The sequence below is a fragment of the Colletotrichum paranaense genome (assembly GCF_030867605.1).
Source record: "Colletotrichum paranaense strain IMI 384185 chromosome Unknown Scaffold_1.1, whole genome shotgun sequence".
Taxonomy (NCBI): domain Eukaryota; kingdom Fungi; phylum Ascomycota; class Sordariomycetes; order Glomerellales; family Glomerellaceae; genus Colletotrichum; species Colletotrichum paranaense.
In genome coordinates, this window is record NW_026848959.1 from 3,118,829 (window position 1) to 3,140,558 (window position 21,730).

At 54.3% G+C, this 21,730-nt stretch overlaps 7 protein-coding genes across 7 annotated transcripts; 3 read left to right on the plus strand and 4 right to left on the minus strand.

Annotated features, from left to right (window-relative positions):
* Positions 1-168: 168 nt before the first annotated feature.
* CPAR01_01105 (uncharacterized protein) lies at positions 169-1,627 on the plus strand (the record flags this gene model as incomplete). The annotated part of the gene is made up of 2 exons (XM_060485395.1): positions 169-757; positions 810-1,627. The coding sequence occupies 2 exons, from the start codon at positions 169-171 to the stop codon at positions 1,625-1,627; spliced, it is 1,407 nt and encodes a 468-aa protein (XP_060356252.1).
* A 369-nt stretch (positions 1,628-1,996) lies between these two features.
* CPAR01_01106 (uncharacterized protein) lies at positions 1,997-6,306 on the minus strand (the record flags this gene model as incomplete). The annotated part of the gene is made up of 2 exons (XM_060485396.1): positions 1,997-5,750; positions 5,858-6,306. 2 exons carry the CDS (start codon positions 6,304-6,306, stop codon positions 1,997-1,999), a joined length of 4,203 nt encoding a protein of 1,400 aa, XP_060356253.1.
* A 1,019-nt stretch (positions 6,307-7,325) lies between these two features.
* On the minus strand, positions 7,326-11,944 carry CPAR01_01107 (Spc7 kinetochore protein; the record flags this gene model as incomplete). Its single annotated transcript, XM_060485397.1, has 2 exons — positions 7,326-11,675; positions 11,732-11,944. 2 exons carry the CDS (start codon positions 11,942-11,944, stop codon positions 7,326-7,328), a joined length of 4,563 nt encoding a protein of 1,520 aa, XP_060356254.1.
* A 601-nt stretch (positions 11,945-12,545) lies between these two features.
* CPAR01_01108 (ribosomal protein S17) lies at positions 12,546-13,371 on the plus strand (the record flags this gene model as incomplete). The annotated part of the gene is made up of 3 exons (XM_060485398.1): positions 12,546-12,723; positions 12,973-13,211; positions 13,303-13,371. The coding sequence occupies 3 exons, from the start codon at positions 12,546-12,548 to the stop codon at positions 13,369-13,371; spliced, it is 486 nt and encodes a 161-aa protein (XP_060356255.1).
* An 825-nt stretch (positions 13,372-14,196) lies between these two features.
* On the plus strand, positions 14,197-15,253 carry CPAR01_01109 (uncharacterized protein; the record flags this gene model as incomplete). The annotated part of the gene is made up of 2 exons (XM_060485399.1): positions 14,197-14,736; positions 14,822-15,253. The coding sequence occupies 2 exons, from the start codon at positions 14,197-14,199 to the stop codon at positions 15,251-15,253; spliced, it is 972 nt and encodes a 323-aa protein (XP_060356256.1).
* A 1,557-nt stretch (positions 15,254-16,810) lies between these two features.
* Positions 16,811-17,048, minus strand: CPAR01_01110 (uncharacterized protein; the record flags this gene model as incomplete). Its single annotated transcript, XM_060485400.1, has 2 exons — positions 16,811-16,909; positions 16,971-17,048. The coding sequence occupies 2 exons, from the start codon at positions 17,046-17,048 to the stop codon at positions 16,811-16,813; spliced, it is 177 nt and encodes a 58-aa protein (XP_060356257.1).
* A 1,848-nt stretch (positions 17,049-18,896) lies between these two features.
* Positions 18,897-21,095, minus strand: CPAR01_01111 (AT hook domain-containing protein; the record flags this gene model as incomplete). Its single annotated transcript, XM_060485401.1, has 5 exons — positions 18,897-19,112; positions 19,151-19,408; positions 19,476-20,946; positions 20,999-21,038; positions 21,089-21,095. The coding sequence occupies 5 exons, from the start codon at positions 21,093-21,095 to the stop codon at positions 18,897-18,899; spliced, it is 1,992 nt and encodes a 663-aa protein (XP_060356258.1).
* Between the last annotated feature and the right edge of the window lie 635 nt (positions 21,096-21,730).

Below are 21,730 nucleotides of genomic sequence, written 5' to 3' on the forward strand. Positions count from 1 at the left end.
AAGTCGGTGATTCCTTCCAGGGCCTTGGGGGGTTTCTCTCTCCAAGATCCACTTACCGGAAACTCAAATACCAAACGTCATTCCGAGGGAACAACGCTCTGTGCATGCGCCTCATCGTATCACATCTCGAGTCGCCGCCTGCCTGGAGTCGACCAGAAAATCGCCAAGATGAATTGCGACATATGCTGCAGGCCTCACAATGCTCAGCGTCTTCCCTTTCTCTGTGCCGTCGATGCTCGCAACCACTGCTATGAGGGTCGCATCAAGAATCTGCAGGCGCTGATGGAGAATGAGACTCTTCAAAAGGAGATCAACGACCTGCTTGCTCAGGACAAGGCAGATGATGGCCCTGGTCGAAGTGTTGTTCTCGAGTCGCTGAGTGCCTCTCAAAGATCGGCCGAAGATCGCACTGAACAGATCATCGCCCAAGCTGAGAAACTCAAGGGTGAAATTGCCGCTGCCAGAAAGGAGATTGCTGATCGCAAAGCCGCCCTCATTCGCCGCAAATCCGACCTTGCATCTGCATCGAGTGGCATAGCTGCTCGGAGAACTAGACAGCTGGAAGAGACTGAACGCTCCATCTCGGTTGCCAAGTACAAATGGACCCGAAGTGCGGACCAGATGTCGTCGACTCGATCTTTCTTGTGCATGGAGGCCGCCAAGCTGTATGGACTTCGTCGCATCAAGAAGGGATCATCTGCTCGGTACGAGTACAAGATCGGGGGTGTTGACATCGTCGATCTCTCATCTATGAATGGTTAGTATCGCACTCCAAACTTGGCGAGTGACACTTAAACTGACCTTGACAGTTATTTCGCCAGAACTCTTGTCCACCTCTCTCGCCAACATCGCCCATATTCTGGCTTTGACAAGTCATTACCTCTCGGTTAGGCTCCCTGCAGAGATAACACTGCCGCATCGAGACTATCCGCGCCCGACCATCTTCAATCTTTCCTCGTCGTATCAGCATGGGGAAGTGCCGTTTCCTGGAACCTCGCCCGTTACCAGCTTCTCTGCAGAAGAGCGCGAGAGCCAGCCGCAGTACATGCCTCGCCCGCGGCCACTCTTCGTCGATAAGACTTTACCCATACTGGCCAAGGAAGACCCTGCTGCTCATTCCTTGTTCCTGGAGGGCGTGACATTGCTGGCGTACGATATTGCTTGGGCCTGCAGTACTCAGGGCGTCTTTGTAGGAGATCGTAACTCGTTCGAGGATGTGTGTCATATGGGCCGCAACTTGTACAACTTGCTCATTGGCCAACAACTTCACAGCACCCAGACCGGTCGCCTCTATCCACCTGCAACTTCATCTCCCGGGGCGAAGCACGATGCGCTTGATCAAGAAGAGCTCGGCAAAGCTCCCTCGTGGATGGGACGATATTCCCATGGCACAGCTCACGCTTTCCTTGGCAGCGCAGAGGGATCCGAATTCATTCGCGGTTTCAAGCTTCCCACCCCCCTGAAGCTTGCTGATAGGCTCAAGAAGAAACTTATCAGTGAGGTTGCCGTTCCGGAGTGGGAGGTTCTCGAGGACGATGCTTGGGCGATCGACGAAGGCGAAGGTCAGGCGAATCGCGCTGTCGGTGGTGGTGGTACAAATGGCTGGACAAAGGTGAAAAACAGGTAATCCGAACAAACATAGCAAACTCTTCGTACGTCGGTAATCAAACGCCGCGGCAGTCGCTCTCCGTCTTCCAGTCTCTCTGGTGCTATGTGGTCGTGGTACAGGTGGATGGGTGGTTTTTTGTTCGGGTTTTGTGATTTTGAGACTTTTTTTTGGTGTTTTCTTTTTCTCTTTCATCGACTTCCTCTTCCATTATCTGCTCTCTTGATCTCGTCTCAAGAAACTTCGTAAGTAAGGTCGTACGCGTGCGTGTGGGTGGTTTTTTTTTTGGGTTTTGTGATTTTCGGACCTTTTTTTGGTCTTTTCGTTCCTTTTCTTCAATCTTGCGGTCCTCGACATCTCACTGACTTCTTGATATCGTCTCAAGATTGTTCATTTCTTCCGGGCTTCTCTGATCTTCTGAAGCCATGGGTCCATAATCTCAGCTTGTGATTCGTCATCATTAAGTACAATGAGGTGAGCGACGAAAGTTTCCGTCACAACCAACTCGGCCCATTTGTCAATGAGATCATCGAAAATACTCCGGAAGATGCTCTGTCCCCTGTTGTACCGCTTGTGTTCCATGAGCTCGCCCCATCTTCTGATAGCCAGCTGCGTGAGGCTTTTGGGTCCGTACATCTTCAACTGGTCAGAATCGATGAGGTCCCATAACGGTTCCAGAGATTTCTTCAGCTCGTCCTCCACCTCTGGGGATCCAATCACTACCACGAGCCCAGCAAGCGAAGGAGCGACGGCAAGCAATGCAGGACTGAGCTTCGACGCAGGACTAGGCTCGGACGAAGAATTGGGCGCAGGCAAGGGATTGAACTTCAAAGGCGTAGTTCGAACGACGAAAGGGGCTGGCACCATGGGAAGTGGCGGCAGAAGCCGGGACTTCGCTTCCTTCTCGTCCAACTCTTTTTGTTCCTCCTGGAGCTTCTTCTTGCGGAACTCGTGCTCTTGTGCCTGAGCGCGTTGCGTTTCCTCGTCTCCCAATCTACGCCGACGCAACGGGGCGATTTTCCGAGGGGCAGGTTCTTCGTCCTCAGACATTGCCTGGTCGTCGTCCGAGTCTGAAGGGAGTTCCGATGAGACCTCGGACTCTGGTGTTGACGATCGGGAGGGAGGAGCCTCGGAGGTTGAGGCCTCGGGAGTAGGAGCCGGCCCCAGAGCTAATGCCAAACGACGGCGACGCAGTGGCATGACCTTGCGCGGCGGGCTGTACTCGTCAATTCCTAGGAACTCTACCTCGCTGTCTGAGTCGTCGTCTGACTCGGGTTCCACCTTCTTGGGCTCTGGAGACAGGTCTCGAAGGACGAGGGTCTGTGGCGTCGCCGAGGGCATTGGCGAGGGCGGCGCTGGCCATGAGAGACCAGGAATCGTCGAAGGCGTTGCGAGGAGGCCAGTTCCAGGCACAGGCGTCTGAGGGATTGTGGGAGAGGACGAACTGTCCTTGGGCTCTCCGGGTACTTTAGACTCTGGCTCGGTGGTTGTCGTCGTTGTCGTTGTCTCGTTTTGAGATTTCGCAGGGGGCTCAGGCGTACGAGTGACGATGGGAGACGGCGATCTATCCTCAGGCTTTCCGGTAACGTCTGGCTCGGCCTCGATGATTGTCTTTGACAGCGGGCTCGGCTTGCGAGATCCGGCAATATCTAGTGGAAGGTCCGTTCTTGGCTGGGAGACTGACTTGAGCGAGCTCACTGGTAGCAGTACGAGCTTCGACCCAGTGTCCGCCTTTGCGGTAGACTTCCAGTTGTCAGGGGCCTGGACAATCAAGGCGTCAGGACTGTCTGCATCGGGTCTGGGAGAAGTATCAGGCCCTATCGCTGCCGTCTTTTTCTTCGGCCGAACCGGGGTCATCAGCGGATTCGCGGCCTTCTTGACGAACTTGATTCTTATGGGCTTCTTTGGCACCTGTGGCTCAGGAGCTGCGGCAACGGTGACCTTGTCGACCTCCACAACCTCTGCAGTAGAAGTGGCCTGGGCTGGAAGAGATACCGAAGAGGAAGATCTCTCTTCCTCGACGTTCTCCCGCGACTTTTCCAAACCCGGCTCAGGGCTGACGGGGACGGGGACCTTTTCGACCTCAACGAAGTCGGGAGGAGGACCAAGCTGGGTTACCGAAGGGGACACCGGGGGCGAGGACCACTCCCTTTCCTTGTTCTCTGGGACTTCTCTTAACTGGGACTCAGAGCTTGCGGGGCCGGGGACGTCTATCATTTCAGCCTCAGGAGCAGGTCGAAACTGGGCGTTGGGACGGTCTACCGAAGGCACGGTGGCTTCGTCCATCTCAAGCTCGCGGTTAGGGCGGACCTGGGGTGCATCGAAAATAGGTTCGTCCAGTACCTGCTGCGGCTGAGGCCCATTCGGACGAGGAGCAGGTGAGGGCGTAGGAGGTGCAGAGTCAGAGCCCGAAACAGAGCCATCTTCAAAGTCGGATTGCGAGAAAAGCTTCAGAGGAGAATCCTCGTCCATTTTTTCGTTCTCCTCGTCAAACTCCGGTTCGGCGATTTGGGACTTCTGCTGAGCGTCTATCTCCCAGTCCATGTCGCTGTCGGGCAGACCAGGTATAACGACAGGAGTTGCAATCACGGCCACGGCAGCTGCCTTCGGGGCTTGAGAAGTCACCAGGATTGACTGTGCTCCAGGAACTGGCTCATGGAGTTTCTCGGTCTTGGGAGCTTCGTTGGTCTTGGCTGAGGAATTGACAGAGACAGCGGCAAGAGGTGACTGGGAAATCAGAGGAGTCAGGGTGCTCGGCGCAGGTTCTTCATCGGGGATCGGCGCCGGTAGAACAGGAACTTCTGAAAGCGGCAGAACGACCGTGGGCTTGACGATGGCGGTCTTGATGTGGGCCTCGAATATATTGCCAACTCTAGGAGAGGTACCAAGCGAGGATGTCTTATCTCCATTCTTGAGTCGCTTGGCCTGAACCACGAACATGTTGTCTGAAGAGAGCTCTCCAATGAGCGAGGGCAACTTTTCAGCGATCTTAGGCTGGGGCTGAATAGCGATGACAGCAGCTGCACTGAGTTCTGCGGTAGATGTGCCAAGTGAGGGCATCTTCTCAGTCGTCTTGGATGGCAAGCTCAGATTCGGGGAGGCATGAACTGAGGAGTCCTTCTCGCCAAGGGTACTGTGCGAGAATACCGGAGAGTCGGGAAGGGTAATAATCTTCTCCAAGGCAGCAAGAGTACTTGGCGATGGCATTGGGCTTGCAGGCGGAGCATTCACCTTCGTAGCAGTCAAGTCAAGCTCGGCCTTGGCGCTGTCGGTCTTCTTCGGCTCGACTCGCAAGGTCGGTACCGGTGGGGTTGATGAGGAGGTGACTAGCGATGCTAAAGACAAAGGCTCAGGACTCAAGTTCTGCGTTGGCTCAATGAATTGGACCGTCTTGAAGTTAGCCGGCGAGGGCATGACCGGAGCCATCGACATAGGTGAGACAGTAATGGGCGAGAACGAGAGACGGGTGCGATCCGAAGTCTGTGTTGACTTTGTGACTTGAATCATCTTGCTCGGCGTCTGGGCGACATCTGCAACATGAACATGGGCGTTCGACGTCTGGCTTGGGACGCTTGCTTGGCTGGTGCTCTTGTCGACATCGAAAAACTCAGAAACTGGTCGCATCGTGCTCTTTCCGCGGTAGGTCTGGATCAGGTTGAAGTTTGCCATGAATTGCTGTGAGACGAGGTCCTGCTGAACCTTGCCGTACGCTTCAATCTTCGAAGCCAACACCTGGTTGCTTGAGGCGAGAGACTCGTTGCTGGCTGCCAAAGCGTGGTTGCTGGCTGCCAACGCTTGGTTGCTAGAAACAATCTCGCGGCGAACGTCGATAGACTCACGGAGGCTAAAGTCTTGCTTGCTGACCGGCTGGGGGTGGTGGACGAATCCTTCAACGCCACCAAGTCTCTTTTGGATCACTTCGGGTAGGTTCTTGGTCTTGTCGATGACGAATGTGGGACGGGGACGCTCTTTGGCGAGACGTGCCTTCAGGCGAGAGTTCTCTGCCTTTCTCTGCTCGATTGCCGCAATGTAAATCGCCCACATCTCGCATTTCTCTTCCTCTTGCTTGGCCTTTAGGGCTTCTATCTCGGTCTGAGGAGCAGGTTTGGGGTCGCTCACCGCCTGATTCGGTGGCGAGGGGGGTCTGTTCCTGTTGTCAGCATATCGTGAAATAATTTCAATGAAGAAAAGAAGAATATCGCTCACATAACAGAGGGATCACTCTCGCGCGACCAATACTATTTGGTCGACGTCGGAGAGGACACCTCTGGCCAGGTACCAGGAATCCTGGGCTTTCGCTCGATCTTGTAGACGCCCGAGACATCATCCACGTCGACGCGGAGAAACAAGGGATCATCTTTGCCGTCGTCCTTCCATCTCAGACTATACACCTCAAGGCGTTTAGTCGCGGCGATACAGAGTAGACGAACAGCAAGAACGAGTGCGCAATTGAGCGGGGTAAACGGTGCCAACTCCATGTTGAAGAAGGCGCGGAAAGCTTGGTCACCGGTGGTGAGGAGATAGGAGATCCAGTCCCAAAAGGAACCGGAAGCTCCTACGATCTCGCCCATCCACACGGATTCCGTGAAGGGTTCGACGAAGTCGTACATGAGGCTGTACGTGGTGATTAGGATGGAGAAGATCCACCTCCAGATGGAAGCGGAAACTTCTCCAGCCTCAGTCAACCACGCAAGATCCATCGTGAGGTCTTGTCGAGTAGCAGGGAGTAAGTGAGGAAGTCGTGAGTCAATTGAGAAAACAAATCCGCGGCGCGTGCAAGCATCAGCAGCCGGGAAGAAATAATGGGTGATGAATTTCGTAATCGAAGCGCGACAAAGAGGGAAAAGAGGAGGAAGTTTTTTCAAAACTTCGCCGCGAGAAAAAGTGATATGGGCAACGGGTGGGTGGTGGGCCGGCTGGCGGTCAGCGGTGGGCGGTTGGTTCGTTCGGCACGTGATGTGAAGAGAGGCAGGGCTTTCGGATAATTCACCTTCGTCTTGTCTGCTAAGGTGAAGTTCATGATAATGTAAGGTGAATATACCAGAAGGGGATGCGTATTCAGGATCAAGGTGGGTCTAGACGGGATAATGGTGGCCCGGTCTGGGTGGAAGGGGTAGTGGTTGGTCAGGATAGCGTTCTTGAGACATCACTTGTCACGTTGTAAACAAATATTCGCCCATCAGTGGGACGATTCGGCTATGTAGATGTGGTGTTGATATTGCTCTTTTGTGATGCACCTCGGTGAGCAGTCATTCACCGAGACTCAACCCTCATCCCGTTAAGCTTCAGTTGTAGGGATTATTTGCCCTGGGTGTTGCTCGTTACCTTATGTGTGTCTCATGTTTCGCTCCGTACTTATCTCATGCTGACAGAGATAATACATACTCACCAACTGCTCAAATTCAGAACCTCTGCTCTAGAATTTGCGCATCTTCTTCCATCTGGAGGAGCGGTCATTCTCATCCCGTAACCGATACTTCGTCCGACTGTGACGGCCAGAGGAAATCACGTAGAAGAAATTGCATAGGGTATGGAACGCGAGGTTTAAGTTGGAAACTCAATTGCGTTTAAATTATGCAGATAATTACGGAAGCAAAAGCAATGCTTTGCATCAAGCTCTGGGTATCCGCCATACGCGCCACGAAACCGGAAATACTGCCTCCCAAAAAACAATGTTCCACCATCGTCAATCATAACAAGATACGGTCACCAATGCTCCTCAACCTTGCTTCCTCCCTCTCGCCAAGAGCCTCTCATGCAGGTCAACAACAACATCAATCCACGAGGGCACGCTCTCCTCTTGCGATAATGCCCCTTCGCCCAAGTGGGTGGTCAAGAACTCAGCCATCTTGCCAGTGTTGAAGTGCTCTCCATAAACAACATTTGCTTCGGGCTTCAGAGTGAAGTCGATCCCGTCAGGCTTGCTCACTCCGTGAATCTCCAGGGCAATCACTACCTTGGTCTCAATCGGCGGCAGAAGAAGCGAAGACTTGACTGCGATGGATGAATCCGAAGTCCGGGAGACAACCGTGGGGAAGGTGACGTTAAGCCGGCGAATTTGGTTGGAAGTGGAATTAGACTTGTCCCACACGACATGAACCATGTGGAGGAGGTCCGCAATTTTAGTGCGGCTCTGCGGCAAGCCACGGATGTGGTCCCGGATGCATTGCAGGAAAAATTCCTTTTCCGGCGTTGAGGGCAGGGGGTTATTCTCGCGGTTTGCGGCAATGTACCACAGGTCAATGCGCGAGTTCTTCTGGCCGCGCTGGAAGGACGCCATGTCGAACACCAGCTCAATCTCGCGGCGATAAGTCATTGAGACGGTGCTTCCGGAAACCCCAGTCACAGCCCAACCATGCTGCTTTTCAAGAGAATCCACTCGGGCTGCAGACATGTCAGTCTTGGTGGGGTCAAACTTCTTCGTGTACGACAAAAAGAACTTACCCTTGAGCGCACTGATCTCGCTGATCGACCAACCTCGGCATTCCTCACGGATCTTTTCAGCCTCCTTGATGTCCTCGTGGCATTGTTGCTTCTCTTGCGCAAGTTGCTCGACGTCTTGTTCCGCCTCTTGCAGCTGCTTTCGGAGCTCCTCAACCCGCCGAGTCTTTTCTTGGACATCGTTGTCAAGCGCGGCCAAGTCGAATCTGGCAGTCTCCAGCTCTTCCGGGTCGCAATCGGCAAGCTCCTCTGCAACAGCCCGCAGGTTCTTGTGCTCTTGTTCAAGGACCTCGAAACGCGACACAATTGCAGGCAAGACGGAAGAGAGCAACTTTTGCTGTTGCTGAAGTACCTTGTCGTCGACGGCCATGCCCTCAGCGATCCTGACAAGACCCTCCCTCAGGCCCTCCTGGAGCTTCATTCGCCACTCGTACCACATCGCCTTGCTCTCGAGACGAGCATGAGTTTTTCCGTTCTTGAACTGATTGTCCAGGATGTTCTTGAAATCAGGCGATGCTGACATGTATTCTCGGAACAAGGGCGGATTCTCCTCAAATGTCTCGGACTCAATCTCGCGAACGATTCGACGGCCCTCAGAGATGTACTTCTTGAGTTCGCGGCACGAATGCTGATAGAGCTCAAGCATAGGTACTGTGCATGCACCGGCGACGACGCAGTTCTCCAGTGATAAATCCTCCTTGCCACCAAAGTCCTTGAACATATCAGGAGCTTGCGTGTGACGTCGTTTGGTGGTTGTGAGCTCCATGAAGCGAATTGAGGTCATGTTGAGGAAGTCCTGCAGGTGAATCCGCTCCTCAGCATCGTCGTCAATGATTTCAGCTTCGTCTCGAGCAGGAGAGCCCTCAAGGTTCATTGGATGCGGGACAGTGTCTTCCTCGACATCCCTGAATCGAGCGTGCCCCTTTGGTGACTTTGCCGAGCTTGCAGACTTCTGAGGCGACTCAGAATGAGTGGGCGTCGCTTCCCCTGCAGCGTTTTCCTCCATGCTTTTCCTGGCAGATCGTGTCAACCTGCGACCGGTAGTCTCGGCCTTACTGGGAGGCTGCTGCAGCTTGACATTCTTCACCGGACTGCCTTGATGGCCTTTGAGTCTCTTGATACCGTCGCGGTCTTCACTATCCTCCTCATCATCGAGCTCGGCAGGCCGCTTGCCAAGTAGACCCCGTGCACTTCCGACGTGAAGACTTTTTCGGCTTTGCAGGCGCTTCTTCTGAGGGCTCAAGCTTTCGATCATCTCCCTCAAGTTCAAGGTCGCGTCCTTTTCGTTTTCGCCACCATCCGCTTCACGCTCAAGAATTTTTCTGCCGTTCTCTTTGTCTTCCTCTTCTTGGCGGGCTCTATCGATTTCATCCTCAATGATCTGTGGTTTAGCAAAGGCTACACCACGGACCTTACCGGGAACGAACTCCTGGACTGTCTCACCGAGAGATCCCCTTCGGTCAAGGAGCGCAGCAACACGGGGTGACCCGAGGCCCGGCTTGTCCGCGCCGATGCCAGAGTGCCTTCGGGTTTGCGGTGTCAAAACAAAGGTTGGCGTCCTCGCGCCGGTGGCTGGATCTTGCTGGAAGATATTCAACCGAGTAGCGGTCTTCTCAGGAGAAGGAGTTGCAGGCTTTCTAGTTGGAGATTTTGACTTCGAGCGAGCAGGCTTCTTTACCGATTGGGGCGTCTTGACTGGAGAACTGTCGAGCGGTGTTCCAGCAGCGACGTGTGAAGGAGCGACAGACTTTGGCGGGCTGGGTGTTCTGGTTCTAGCTCTGGTTCTAGCCGGTGATTCTGACATTGAGCCTGTACCCGGCATGCTCTGACGAAGGCCTCTGCCTTGGAAAGGGTTAAACCCAGGACTGCTTGCATTTTCTGATCCTGCAACTGAGTGTCTCTTGGCCGAGGCAGCCAGCTTCTTGGCAGGTGACGCAGGCTTTGCGGACATGGACTTGGTAGGGGTGTCTGGCTTATCCACTTCCGCTTCCATGAGTTTCTTGGCGGCGAGGCGAGACTCTGGAGGTTGTGATGGCTGAATGATGCCTCCGATTGCCATGGTCATGTCCATGCCCATAGTTGCTTCATCTTGGTCAGACACTTGGGAAGAGGGCAGAATACGGCCAACAGGGAGCGTCATGTCCATTGGCGTCGTCAGTTCGTTCAATGTGTCGTCCTGTGAAGACAGGATACGGCCGACCGGAATAGTCATGTCCATGCCCATCGTCGCGTCTCCTCCGTAGATAGTCGCATCCGCCAATGGCAGTATGCGACCAACACCGACAGTCATATCCATGTCCATCGTTGCCTCCTCTGGGTTCTCGCGGGATGTCATTGTCCTACGGCGCTTCTGGGTGGCATCGTTCTTGGGATGTGATGGCAGAAGACCACCAATGGCACTCGTGAATTCCATAGACATATCCTCGTTTTCCACCCCAGTGTCGTCGAAAAGATCATCATCGGCGTTGGAATCGCGAATGGCACCGACGGCTGTGGTGAACTCCATGGTCTGGTCCTCCACGTCATTCCCAGCGGGTGTTTTGGTATTTCGAGAGAGAATGCCGCCAAGTACTCTGGTAACATCCATGGACATCTCTTCGTCTGGTTCGATGTCGCCGGCTGGTTTACCGAGGATGCCTCCGACGGCAGCAGTCATATCCATTTCCATGTCCATGTCCATGTCCAGATCATCTCCATCCTCATCCTGGGGCGGGCTATTGTGGACGGGCGGGGGAGGGGCAGTGTTCTCTTGACCTTGCGATGCCTCATCTTCAGGCTTGCTCTTCTTGATCCAACCAAAAGAGGGAATGACTTCTTCGTCATCACTATCATCGAAACCGAGCCTTTGTGTGCCAGCCTGCCGAGCAGCTGTGCGGAGTGCCTCATCCAAACTGTCATTATCGTCATCCGATGCTGTTGTCCGGCTGGACATGACTGAGGCGCTGGTAACTTCGTGATCGTCGACGGTCATCATCGTGCCATCATCATCGTCGGAGTCGCTATTCGAATCAGACGCTTCCTCCTCATCGTCATCTGCAACTTCCTCGACGGCATCCGCTGGCTCAGAGTCGGAGCTAAAACCTGTGGCCATGGTATCTTGCTCCTCATCGGAAAACTCCATGAGCGGCGCGGTGGAGCTCCTCCTGCGCTTCTTCTGATGTAGTTCTCTCTGGTTGTCGGGCGACTGCGGTACGATATCGTCATCCTGCTCAGGCGGTGTTGATGGCCGCTCCGTCGGCTCTTCATTCTGCGGGGCTGAGGTAGAGGATCTGCGGCGCGACTTGTTTGTTGATGTATTCGGGTCTTGCATGAAATCGATTTCATGGAAAGTGTGAAGGGTTGCCTCCGCGGCAAAAGATACTCTGCGATTTGCGAGAGATTTACGTCTTGCATCTCTGCGCTCGCGCTCCTTAGCTGCTTGTTGCTGCTCTTCCTCGGTGCGCAAGGCAATCTTGGAGCCTGAGCCTGTAGGGTCGGTACTGCCTGTAGTCGTTGGGGTGCTTGACCGCGGCGGACCAAGATCGATGAGGTCAGATGCGCGCTTTCGATGTGGTGGAATCTCGGGTAGTAAGGGCATTGTGGGCTTCAAGATAGAACGTGGCGGAGGCCGTGAAGGCACAGCTAAAGACTAAGGAACGCATGTTAACCGCGTGAGACGACGATGATCAAGACGACACTGCTTACAGCTCTGCGGTTCCCATTTGCACTTTTCAGGGCGTCCAGACCTCCAGGGCCAATACTCTTGCTACGCGACTTCTTCCTGCTCTCCGCAAGGGTACTTCCGACGTCGATTGTCGCATTCTCCTTGTCGCCATTCTTTCTCGACGATGTGGTCGCGCCGATGGACTTGCGTGTGCGGCGCGTAGAGGGGAGTGTCGCATCGCCGAATGAAGCCATATTGAGAGTCAGTGCCGGTGGTGGCGATGTGCTGCTATCAGGCTTCAGGTCAAAGGAAGAAGCGTGCACACGTCACCTCTTAAACTTGGGGAGAGCTACGCGACTGGAATCGGTAGTGGCGTGAATGTGCCCAAAGGATCTAGGTATGTTCCCTCGAAAGCAGGGTGGTGGGCTGTCATGGGTCTTGTTTACTGCCCACCAGGGTTCTGATTGGCTTGCAGAAAGTGATGTCAATAGACGCGATTTTGTTGCTGTGGTAGCGTCGAAAACCGCTGTCACCGCATGGACCAAGTTTGCGACCAGGCGTGCCAGGGTGAAGAATGTGTGAGTCTTTGTCAGCTGTGGCTGGGGTGATCCAAAAGTGGCTGAGAGTCCGAGTCGTGGCTGCAGTGTTAAACGTGGCTAAACACTGGTGGGGCTGGCGCCTCGCTAATTTTTTCATGTCCACAGCCCTAATGACAATTTCAGGGCAGGCCCGACCCTCACGTTCTCTCACCCCCGATTTTGCAGACTCTGGTGAAAAGTTGCGGCTCAGCATCAACGACTTCCTAACCCTCAACAGCACCCACCCCCGCCCAGTCGACCGCACCACGACGTCAAGATGGCTACCGAGTTGACCGTCCAGTCCGAGAGGGCTTTCCAGAAGCAGAAGGGTATCTTCCTTAACCAGAAGACCAAGGCGAAGTCTGCTCGCCCCGGCAAGAGCGGCCGCAGATGGTACAAGGACGTTGGTCTGGGTTTCCGTACCCCCGCCACTGCCATTGAGGGCTCCTACATCGGTACGTTTGCGAGCGAGATCGATTGAAGTGTTGGAAATCCCATGCGCGCGCGACGGACACGACATTTCTATTCCGACGAAACTTTGCGACACGAATGGAGGACTGTAAACGACGGCACAAGAGGATTGGAACTTGGGAGAACAAGAGGAGGAAACTTACGACACACGACGGAGGACTGTTGCAACGCGCGCTGGGAAACAACACAAACCAATTCAAGGGACTGACATGCTAACGTTGGACCCCCTCCAGACAAGAAGTGCCCCTTCACCGGCCAGGTCTCTATCCGCGGTCGTATCCTTACCGGCACCGTCGTTTCCACCAAGATGCACCGCACCCTCATCATCCGCAGAGAATACCTTCACTTCATCCCCAAGTACGCCCGTTACGAGAAGCGCCACAAGAACCTCGCCGCCCACGTTTCCCCCGCTTTCCGTGTCGAGGAGGGTGACCAGGTCACCGTTGGCCAGTGCAGACCCCTCAGCAAGACTGTACGTTGGCGACGCGACATTCACGATCGACGCCTGATCCCGAGGCTCGTTCTCTATCAAGAATCTGTTTTGCTAACACAACCGGCTCCAGGTCCGCTTCAACGTCCTGCGCGTCCTTCCCCGCACCGGCAAGGCTGTCAAGTCCTTCAGCAAGTTCTAAATCGGCTCATTGGCATTTACGGCGTGACTGCGGTGTGGGTTCTTCATTACATACCGGATGGGAGGTCATCAGGGAAACTGCATCCACATGAGTGTTATAGATGCAGAATCAGAGACCAAAATGAATTCGATCAGCCAAGCCACGTGGTTGTGATCTAGAGATTCTTCTCTGGCTGTCTTGGGCACACGATGGGCTTGTGATTTTTGCGGGAACGGAAAACTGCGATACGCCTCGGGTCAAATGAACGAAAAAAATGATTAGGATGGGTTGACTGTGCCACTGTAGACTCCTCGGTGATCCAGTGACATGCTGTTCCTGCGCCCCATTCGACTCTGTCACAACATCCCGCATAACGACAGTCTTTCGGACCAAGATGTGGAGAGCTGTCATGGCAAATAGTTGCCTTGATGGCAAGATACTGTAGCTATGCAAATGGAAGCCTCAGCTCGAGAATGATAGCAAAACAAGTCCACATCCAAACTAGCACCAGCACATTTGATTTACGGAGTAATGCCAAGCACGTAGCTAGGAAGACGCACTTACGGACTTGAAGGTCATCAAACGTATTCGAGAGCAGCATAATTAGAGTGACCTGATGTAACAGTGCCAGATACAGTGCGTAGCTTCAAGTATGCACAGCTGTTCCTTGTCTTCTCAGCCACCTGATTGGTCCAGGGCCACCCACCTCGAAATTCTCCCAGAGCTTCCAGTTTGCGACAAGCCGAAAAGTCCCCAAGCTTCTCAATCCTTTCCAAACTCGTCCAGGTGAAAGCTCTTGTTTCTTCTAAAGACCTTCCCCGTTCATCCTCGAGCCTCTCCGTCGCAATGGGTTGGTTCGACGGCTGGTTCGGCCCCAGCGCCTCGTCCGACGACCCTCTCAAGTCCCTCGACCCCAAGCTCCGCGAATACCTCGAGCGCGAATCCCCCGTCAAGATCCAGCAGCAGCAGCAGGTCCAAGAAGCCGAGAAAAAGGCCATACGGGTCGCCGCGCAAGCAGCGCTGGCGGCAGAAGCATCCGCACAAGCACAGGCCCAGTCGCAATCACAGTCACAAGATGCCGCCGCAGAACGGCCAATCGTGCCGAAGGAGAGCCTCTTCCAAGACGGTCGGTACGCGCACCTGTGGAAGACGTACCGGCCCTACGCCGAGGTAGAAGCCGAGACGAAGACGGACCACGAGAAGCTCATGGACGTGCTGGACGGGTTCAAGCAGAGGAAGCACAACATTGGCCGGGCGGCGCTCGAGAACTGCGCCATTCAGCAGGAGGAGTGGGTGAACTGCATGAAGAGCGGCGACTGGGAGGACAGGATGCAGATGTGCAGGCGTCAAGTGCAAAAGTTTGAGAGGTGTTATACCATGCAGACGGTGCGGATACCCCCCCTGACCCATCTTCAATTCATCTCAGCCGGGGAGGTCTCGAGAACATAATACTGACACTCCCTCCAAACAGAGATTCCTCAAGGCCCTTGGCTACCAATCCATCAACGGCCGCTCAGCCCAAGTGGAAGAAGACATCCAGATGCACGCAGACCAGCTCTACGGGCGCATGATTGAGCAGGAAGAGGCCGTGGAGGCCGCCAAGAAGGAAGGCCTCCCAGTGCCCAAGTTCGATTTCACGATACCCGTCGCCGCACCGGCCGCGGCGCACACGCCGAGGCCGGACCTGGAGACCTCGTGGAAGGAGAAGCTGGAGCAGCTGCCCGAGTCGGAGAGGGCGGTCGAGGAGGCGGCGCTGCGGGCGGACTTCCAGGCCAACGTCGAGGTGGCCAAGAACGTGCAGAAGCTGTGGGACGAGCAGGAGAAGGAGAAGGAGAGGCGCAAGGCGGAGGGCAAGGCTACGATTGTGGATCGTATTTCGGGGACGTTTGGCGGTGGGAAGTAAAAAGGCCTCTGGTCTGAACTTGGAGTGACGGCTACCTCAGGGTCTACATGACAAGAGTAACCCGTGAGAGAAGCCACATGAGATGATGGAAGTTGGAGCATTGGATCGTTAGAAGCCTCGTGGTTGGGGTTGCCGTGGGTCTTGTAGGTCACGATACCGGCCTCTGTAAAAACGACTGTAGACTACCCTGTACTTCTACGCATGCATTCCCGAATGTAAAGAAAAAAGGGCCTGGCACTGGCTCAATTCTCTCTTCAATACTTTCGCATATTGAACTTGCTTCAGATCATCTCTTGAGATACTTTCAAGCTCAAAGTGGAAGATCTACAGAGCCTGATCAAGAGATGTCATAGTGAGAGCTCAGATTGTGACGTGACTTGGCCAACCTCACACCGACGCCAAAAACGACACGGCACTTCCTCAGCAACGACAAATAACTTGCAACCTACCGAGGCCTCCTCACCCCAGTACACAGTAAATTCCCTCAACAAGGGTTAGCGTCAGCCACGAAACTCTCATCCCATCTCGTGTTCAAAGAACGGAGGATAAAGGGCCAGGGGTTCCAGCTTCCGGTCCGCAGTCCGCGGCAGTTGGGGGAGGGAGGTCAAGTTGGCAGGGGATAGGGGATGGAGGAATAAGGTAGAGTTCGCGTTTCACCTGAAGTCAGACTAGCAAATGGCGGGAAAGAGTAAGGTAAGTGATGGGGAAAATCGCACAAAATCACTCAGCAACCTGCAAAGTCTGAAACCATGACAGGAATGGGCTCGTGAACACGTCAAGGGCGCATCGACCACTGGGGAAGGGGGTGGTGATCCTTCGCGGAACCGACGGGAAGAAGACGGGACTCGGGGGGTCCATCGTCATTTCTCCCGAGTACGTGCCTCGCTGCACGGTCATCGGGCACGAATGACGACGCTGTGAGGCCCTGAAAGAGTGCGATGACTTCTACCTGCCTCGGACGATTCTTCTACGGAGATCCAATGAGCCCAGAAAAGGCGGTGGTGCAGGACAATTCAATGGCGGGGGAAGGATGAAGTGAAGTTGTTGACAGCATGGCGCAGTAACCAGCAAAAGCTGCAACAGCTGGCAAGAAAAAAATGTCTCGGCTTGCGGGCGGCTTCTGCAGCGAGGTCTGACGTACCCGCAATCCCCTTTCGCACACACTGCTGCCACTCAGCCCTTCCAAGCACCTCGCTAAGGCGTGCCAAGACTCCCCAAGAGATCTACCCGCGCACTTGAAAGCTTGGCAGCCCAGGGACCGCCGCCTCGCATCACCCCAAGACTTTTTTGAGCCTCTGTTCTTCAACGACATTGCTTGGCTCAGACATCTGAAGGTTGCAATAGAATTTGATATGAAAGTGAAATATATTCGATTGTTTATCGGTGATATATATAATAGCATCCAAAAATCTCCAAGTCGTTCCCGTCTCCTCCTAGAATCGGTAGGTGATGGTAGTAAATCGCCCCTAAACGCCGAAAAAGGGTGACCCTCAAGTTCCTCCCAAAAGTTTCATTTCCTCCACTATCATCTTCCCGTCAATCGTGGAAAGGAACTGCTTAGCAGCAAGACTCCTCGCAGCCGCAGAGGCCGCAGCAGAGCTCGCAGCCAGCCTCCTCACCACCACGGAGACCCATCTCGGGCTGGGGCTCGGCGGACTATCATCTCATTGTCAGCACCGTTGGACTCGTGATGTAGGAAAGAGGAAGTTAAGCTTACGGGCTGCTGAGTGACGATGCCGTTCTCAACGGGGACCTCCATGGGGGCCTGCTGCTGGGGAGCCTCGGGAGCGGGCATATTGACGGTTTGGTTTGTTTTGGTGGTGGAAAGAGAGAGGTGGCGGGTTGTATGTACGGGTCTATACAGACGTCTATGTGAAGATGATGGTGATGGTGGTTTGAATTAACAACTGGGTCGAGAAGAATTGAGGAGAAGGAGAGCTTCCCCCTCCCGCCTTATGTACTCGCTCACCTACATACCTCCCTCACCTTACTTACGTAGCTACGCAGTAGTAAAAGCAGCACACACCTCAGCAACCAGGAGACTGGGCGCCCTCCTCCCCCCTCGCTCCCCCAATGAGCCCAGCTGAAGCGGTCGGTGGCCGAGGATCCCTAAACCTCGTCGGGGTGACCTATCCTGACCTATCCTATCCTAGGAATCCTATCCTGTCCAAACTAGACCAACTCGCTCGGCTCAGTGTCACACACATACACCCCTCCCCCTCCTGTGGTGGCCTTTCCCGGTTTTCGCACTCCCTCCACTGGGCCCCTCGAATAAGCGCAGCTCTCTCTCTCATCGGATGCAAAAGCGGCAAACCATGATCAAAACATCCAATCATTCACCCACTCGCCGTAGCCGAAGCCCAGTTTTTTCGTCTCTCTTCTGTGGCTTCGTCGTCGGGCGAAGCACAGGGTCCAGGGGCTTGGAGGGGGGGGAGAAGTGGCAGAGTAACAGCGAAGGGGAGAGAAGTGGACGAGAGGGGAGGGGGGGGGGGGGCGTGTGATGCACGTAGGGCAGGCCGGGAATTAGATTGTAGGAACTTTGCAGGAAACGAATTGGGGACAGGCACTATTACAGGGAAGAAAAAGTGCCGTACTTCCGTGATGGGATGTCATGACACGGGCACACTGGGCAGCACGGGGAAGCTCAACCTTACCACCACACTTGCGCAGTTTACCTCACGGTTCAGTTCTTAGCAGGGTGGAAGTTACCGGGTGGCCGACCGCCACATTGCGGAGAGTGGGAACAACAACAAAAAAAAAGACACACGGGCCCGGGACGCCTACCAAAAGTGACAACACGGCCACCCCGATTTCCAGGGATCCCCAACCAGTCACGGTGGTATTCGACGGTACTATATGGGGTAGAATGACGGATGTCAATGATGGCTTAGGCCCAGCTGGCTCTTGCATTGCAGGGTAATTTACAAGAGTAGTGTACGGAAAAAGAGATCTGATAGTTAGGTTTGGGACGTGGATGGGGGAGGCGCATAGTCATACTCGAATGAGGCTTAGTGACGTCGAAATGGGGAACGGAGACCAACAAGACCAAAAATAGTGTCACTTCCAAAGAGAACGAAAAAGTTCTTCTTGGATTTGGATTTGGAAAAGAGGACAGGGAAACGGTCCAGACTCTCTTCGATTCCCTTTGGGCCAGTTTTGGATTTGCTTTGGCGTCTAGTTTCGTCTTCAATTCAAAAGTAAATGGCGCTCTACAGAGCTCCCCAAGTAAGACAGCTTTTTCCCTCTTTGGGCTGTCGTGTTATTGGGGAATAGAGTTTGCGCCAGAACGGCGTGGTAGTAAACGCCCGCCTATTGGTAAACCCCCCGTGAAGGACTGGAAGCTGAAGCAGCTGCTTTCCTTCTTTTGGCTTTCTTGGCCTGAATTATCATAGTCATCAATTGGGGAGAGGGGGGGAGCCGAAAGCCGAATCTCCTGGGTATCCCCGGCAAAGGCCACCCGTTGAACCCCTCCCTTCCTTGCCTCTTCCCCCCAAAGCCCGAACTTTGCTTGCCCCAAGCATCGTACATGAACGCCAAACTCGTCGTGAAGATCAGATATGACGTGGGCAAATACATCACATCACCATCGCGTTGGCCATTTGTTGCCTCTCTTCCGGTCTCTCTGTTGCGTCTCGTCTATTGTCTATCGACCCTCGAGAGCTACTGCGGCTCGTTCGAGGAACGCGTTGAAATCCTTCACCTGCTTCAGCGTGCCCCCCGTGTCACTGCGCGTACAGGCCTGGTCCGTAATTCTGGATATCAAAATCTCGAGGTTCGCCAACTCTGCCGTCTTCTTCTCGGCCGGGCTCAACTCGGGGGCCGCGCGACCGCGCTCCACGGCCATGTCAATGTCATGCATCTGCGAAGATAAGCTCAATTGGTTCTGTGGGCACACACAACACAACGGCCGGTTAGAAAGAGCTCATAAGGCTGAGTTAAGGTGTGTGGTGTCGCCTTTTGGGCAGGGTGAGGGTGTGACATTACCAGTGCTTCTTCCGTCACCCTCTCGTGCTTAATCCTGACGGCATCTTTCCGGAGCGCCACCTGGTCTCGCTCGGCTCGGATACGCATGATTTCGTCCCGAAGAGTGATCCTCTCTTTCTGGACACTGCGTACTCGCTTGCGCAAGCTGTGGAGCGTGTCGAGGAGAATGGTCTGAAATTTTTGAGTCAGCACGGTACGGTGGCAACCACCACCAGCCTCGGGGTGCGGATCTACCCACATGTTGGAGGAGCCGCGTCCTCAGTTCGTCCTGATACGCTTCCAGGGCCCGTTGCTGCACGCGATGCTCCCTCTTGGTGGATGCATCTTGAGCATTACGCACTCCCTCCTTCAGGGTCTCTATGCTAGTCTCGATAATCTCGTCGCACGTATGGGTCAACACGTCGACCGTGTTCACACCGCCGCGCCCGGCGAAAGGGATATCCATAGCGAGCACGTCTGCTTCGTCGTCGCCGCCTTCAGCCACTTGCACACGTTTTGTGAAGCGCTGCACGGGAATGGATACAGCCTCATCGACCCCATCTGATCCGGACTTCTTCCTGCGCTTCGGTGCAGCTTTGGGTGAGGCGTTCTTCGCTGTAGAAGCCGCCTTGCCTTTGGAGACCGCCTTCGGTCTGCCTTGCTTCTGCTTCGCTGGGCTCTCTTGAGCTTGTTTCCGTCGCCTCTTTGGCACGGGCTCTTCTTGTTGCTCCTCTTCAATCATCATAGAATCTGGTTCCGGGGATGACCTCCGGGGACTCGTGCGCGGTCGCTTCCGACCCAGTTGTTGAGCTGCTTCCTTCGCGCCCACTTCCTCGGCCAAGCTTTCATTGTGATCCTGTTCCTGCTGTAGCACTTCGTCAACGATAGCGTCCAGCTCCGGTCCCAGTATCGATTCGGTTTGGGAATTATTTGCTCTTGCTCGTTCTGATACGTCGGCAGGTACTTCTGATGCTTCTTGTTCCTCTTCCTCTGGCTCTGCTTCACCACGATATGAAAGCTCGGGAGACCTTGTCCTAGAGACAGAGTTTGCTGTTCGATCCGGAGAGAGCTCGTCCAGGTCCTCGTTGGCAGATGCGGCCGAATTACGACTCCCACGAGAGCTGAGTGTGGACCTGCGAGTGCTAGTCGTGTTCCGCCGCACTTTGCGCTCCAAAGGAGACGATATCGGAACAGTTTCTGTTGCGTTTTCTCCCGGAGATAGGGCTTCTTGTAACCTCGCGCTCGACGCGACAGCACTGCTTGTTGTGATTCTCCGCCGTCTCCCACTGCCCGGCGCATCCGCAGGACTCTCCTCAACCTCGGTGTTATCTGCTGTCATCCGCCTCGATACTGGTGAAACAAATGAAGCTGACGGGGCGGGCCGCGGTGGCGGCAGAGACTCGACCGAGTCGGGGTCGCCGGCTTCGACAACGGCATCGGGCCTCGCTGCGGGCTGCGCGACTGTGGCTTGTGCGGATTCGGTAGAGGTTTCTTCTTGGAGTTCGTAGACATCTGGCTTTCCTGGCGATTTCTGCGTCTGGCTAACATTGTCCACCTCGGTGATACCAGGTCGCGCTGTTTCGCTGTCTAGTCTGCGTCGCTTGGCAGATGTATTCGGGGTCGGCGTCGGTCGGGGCGGCGGCCTCTCGGGGCTAGTTTGCGCTTCGATTTCGGTTGTGAGGTCGTCGCCAAAGTCCAATTGAAACGAAACATCGTCAATCTGGCCATGTCTTCACATATTGCGGTTAGGCAGAAAGCATTAAAGGGGCCGGAATAGCTTACCCAGCTCCTCGCATGCGCTGTTGCATGCGCTCCCCTCGTGCTGTTGAAGGTCAGCATCTCTCGTTGGTGGGGCTCTGCGATTGGACTCACTGGTCATGACTGCGGACTAGGACGAGTTCGCAAGTGCGAATGAAACCCCCGGATTATTCGTGTGCAAGAGATATATCATTGAGGAAGAACGAGACATCAATTTGTGACTATTGTGGTTTGGAGCGCATACTTGAACGAGCTCAGGCCGATCACTACACAGGATACTGAGGGGCGGCGCGTCTACTAAAGTACTGGCCAGGCGTGTCGCGACGACCCTTTACACAAGACCCCCCTGCAGGCCGTTTTGTGGCCCGTGCACACACACGATGCCTCTGAACCATTGCTTTGTCACTGTTTGAGGATGAAAAGGAATACAAACCCTCAAAGGCATTCAAGAAAACATTCATCAAGTGGTACTTTTGACTTTGCTGAGATATATCTTAAATTGGGCAAGAAGCAGAGGTTCATTTCTTGTTTGGCCAGTAAATTGAGGGATGATGAATGCATCACACTTGCTCCCTCACTCGCATTGTCAACTCTGTGCTCTCATATGCTCCCCTCTTTCCACTCAAAGGTTCGAGATACATTTTAGGTGTAAGCTAAAAGCAGCTTTGTTACTTGGGTTCAGGATACTCAAATCCGATATCTGCTTTTTTCCGTAGCTCTTGCCAGCCAGGTCAAGTAAAAGCTCTTAACTCGAAA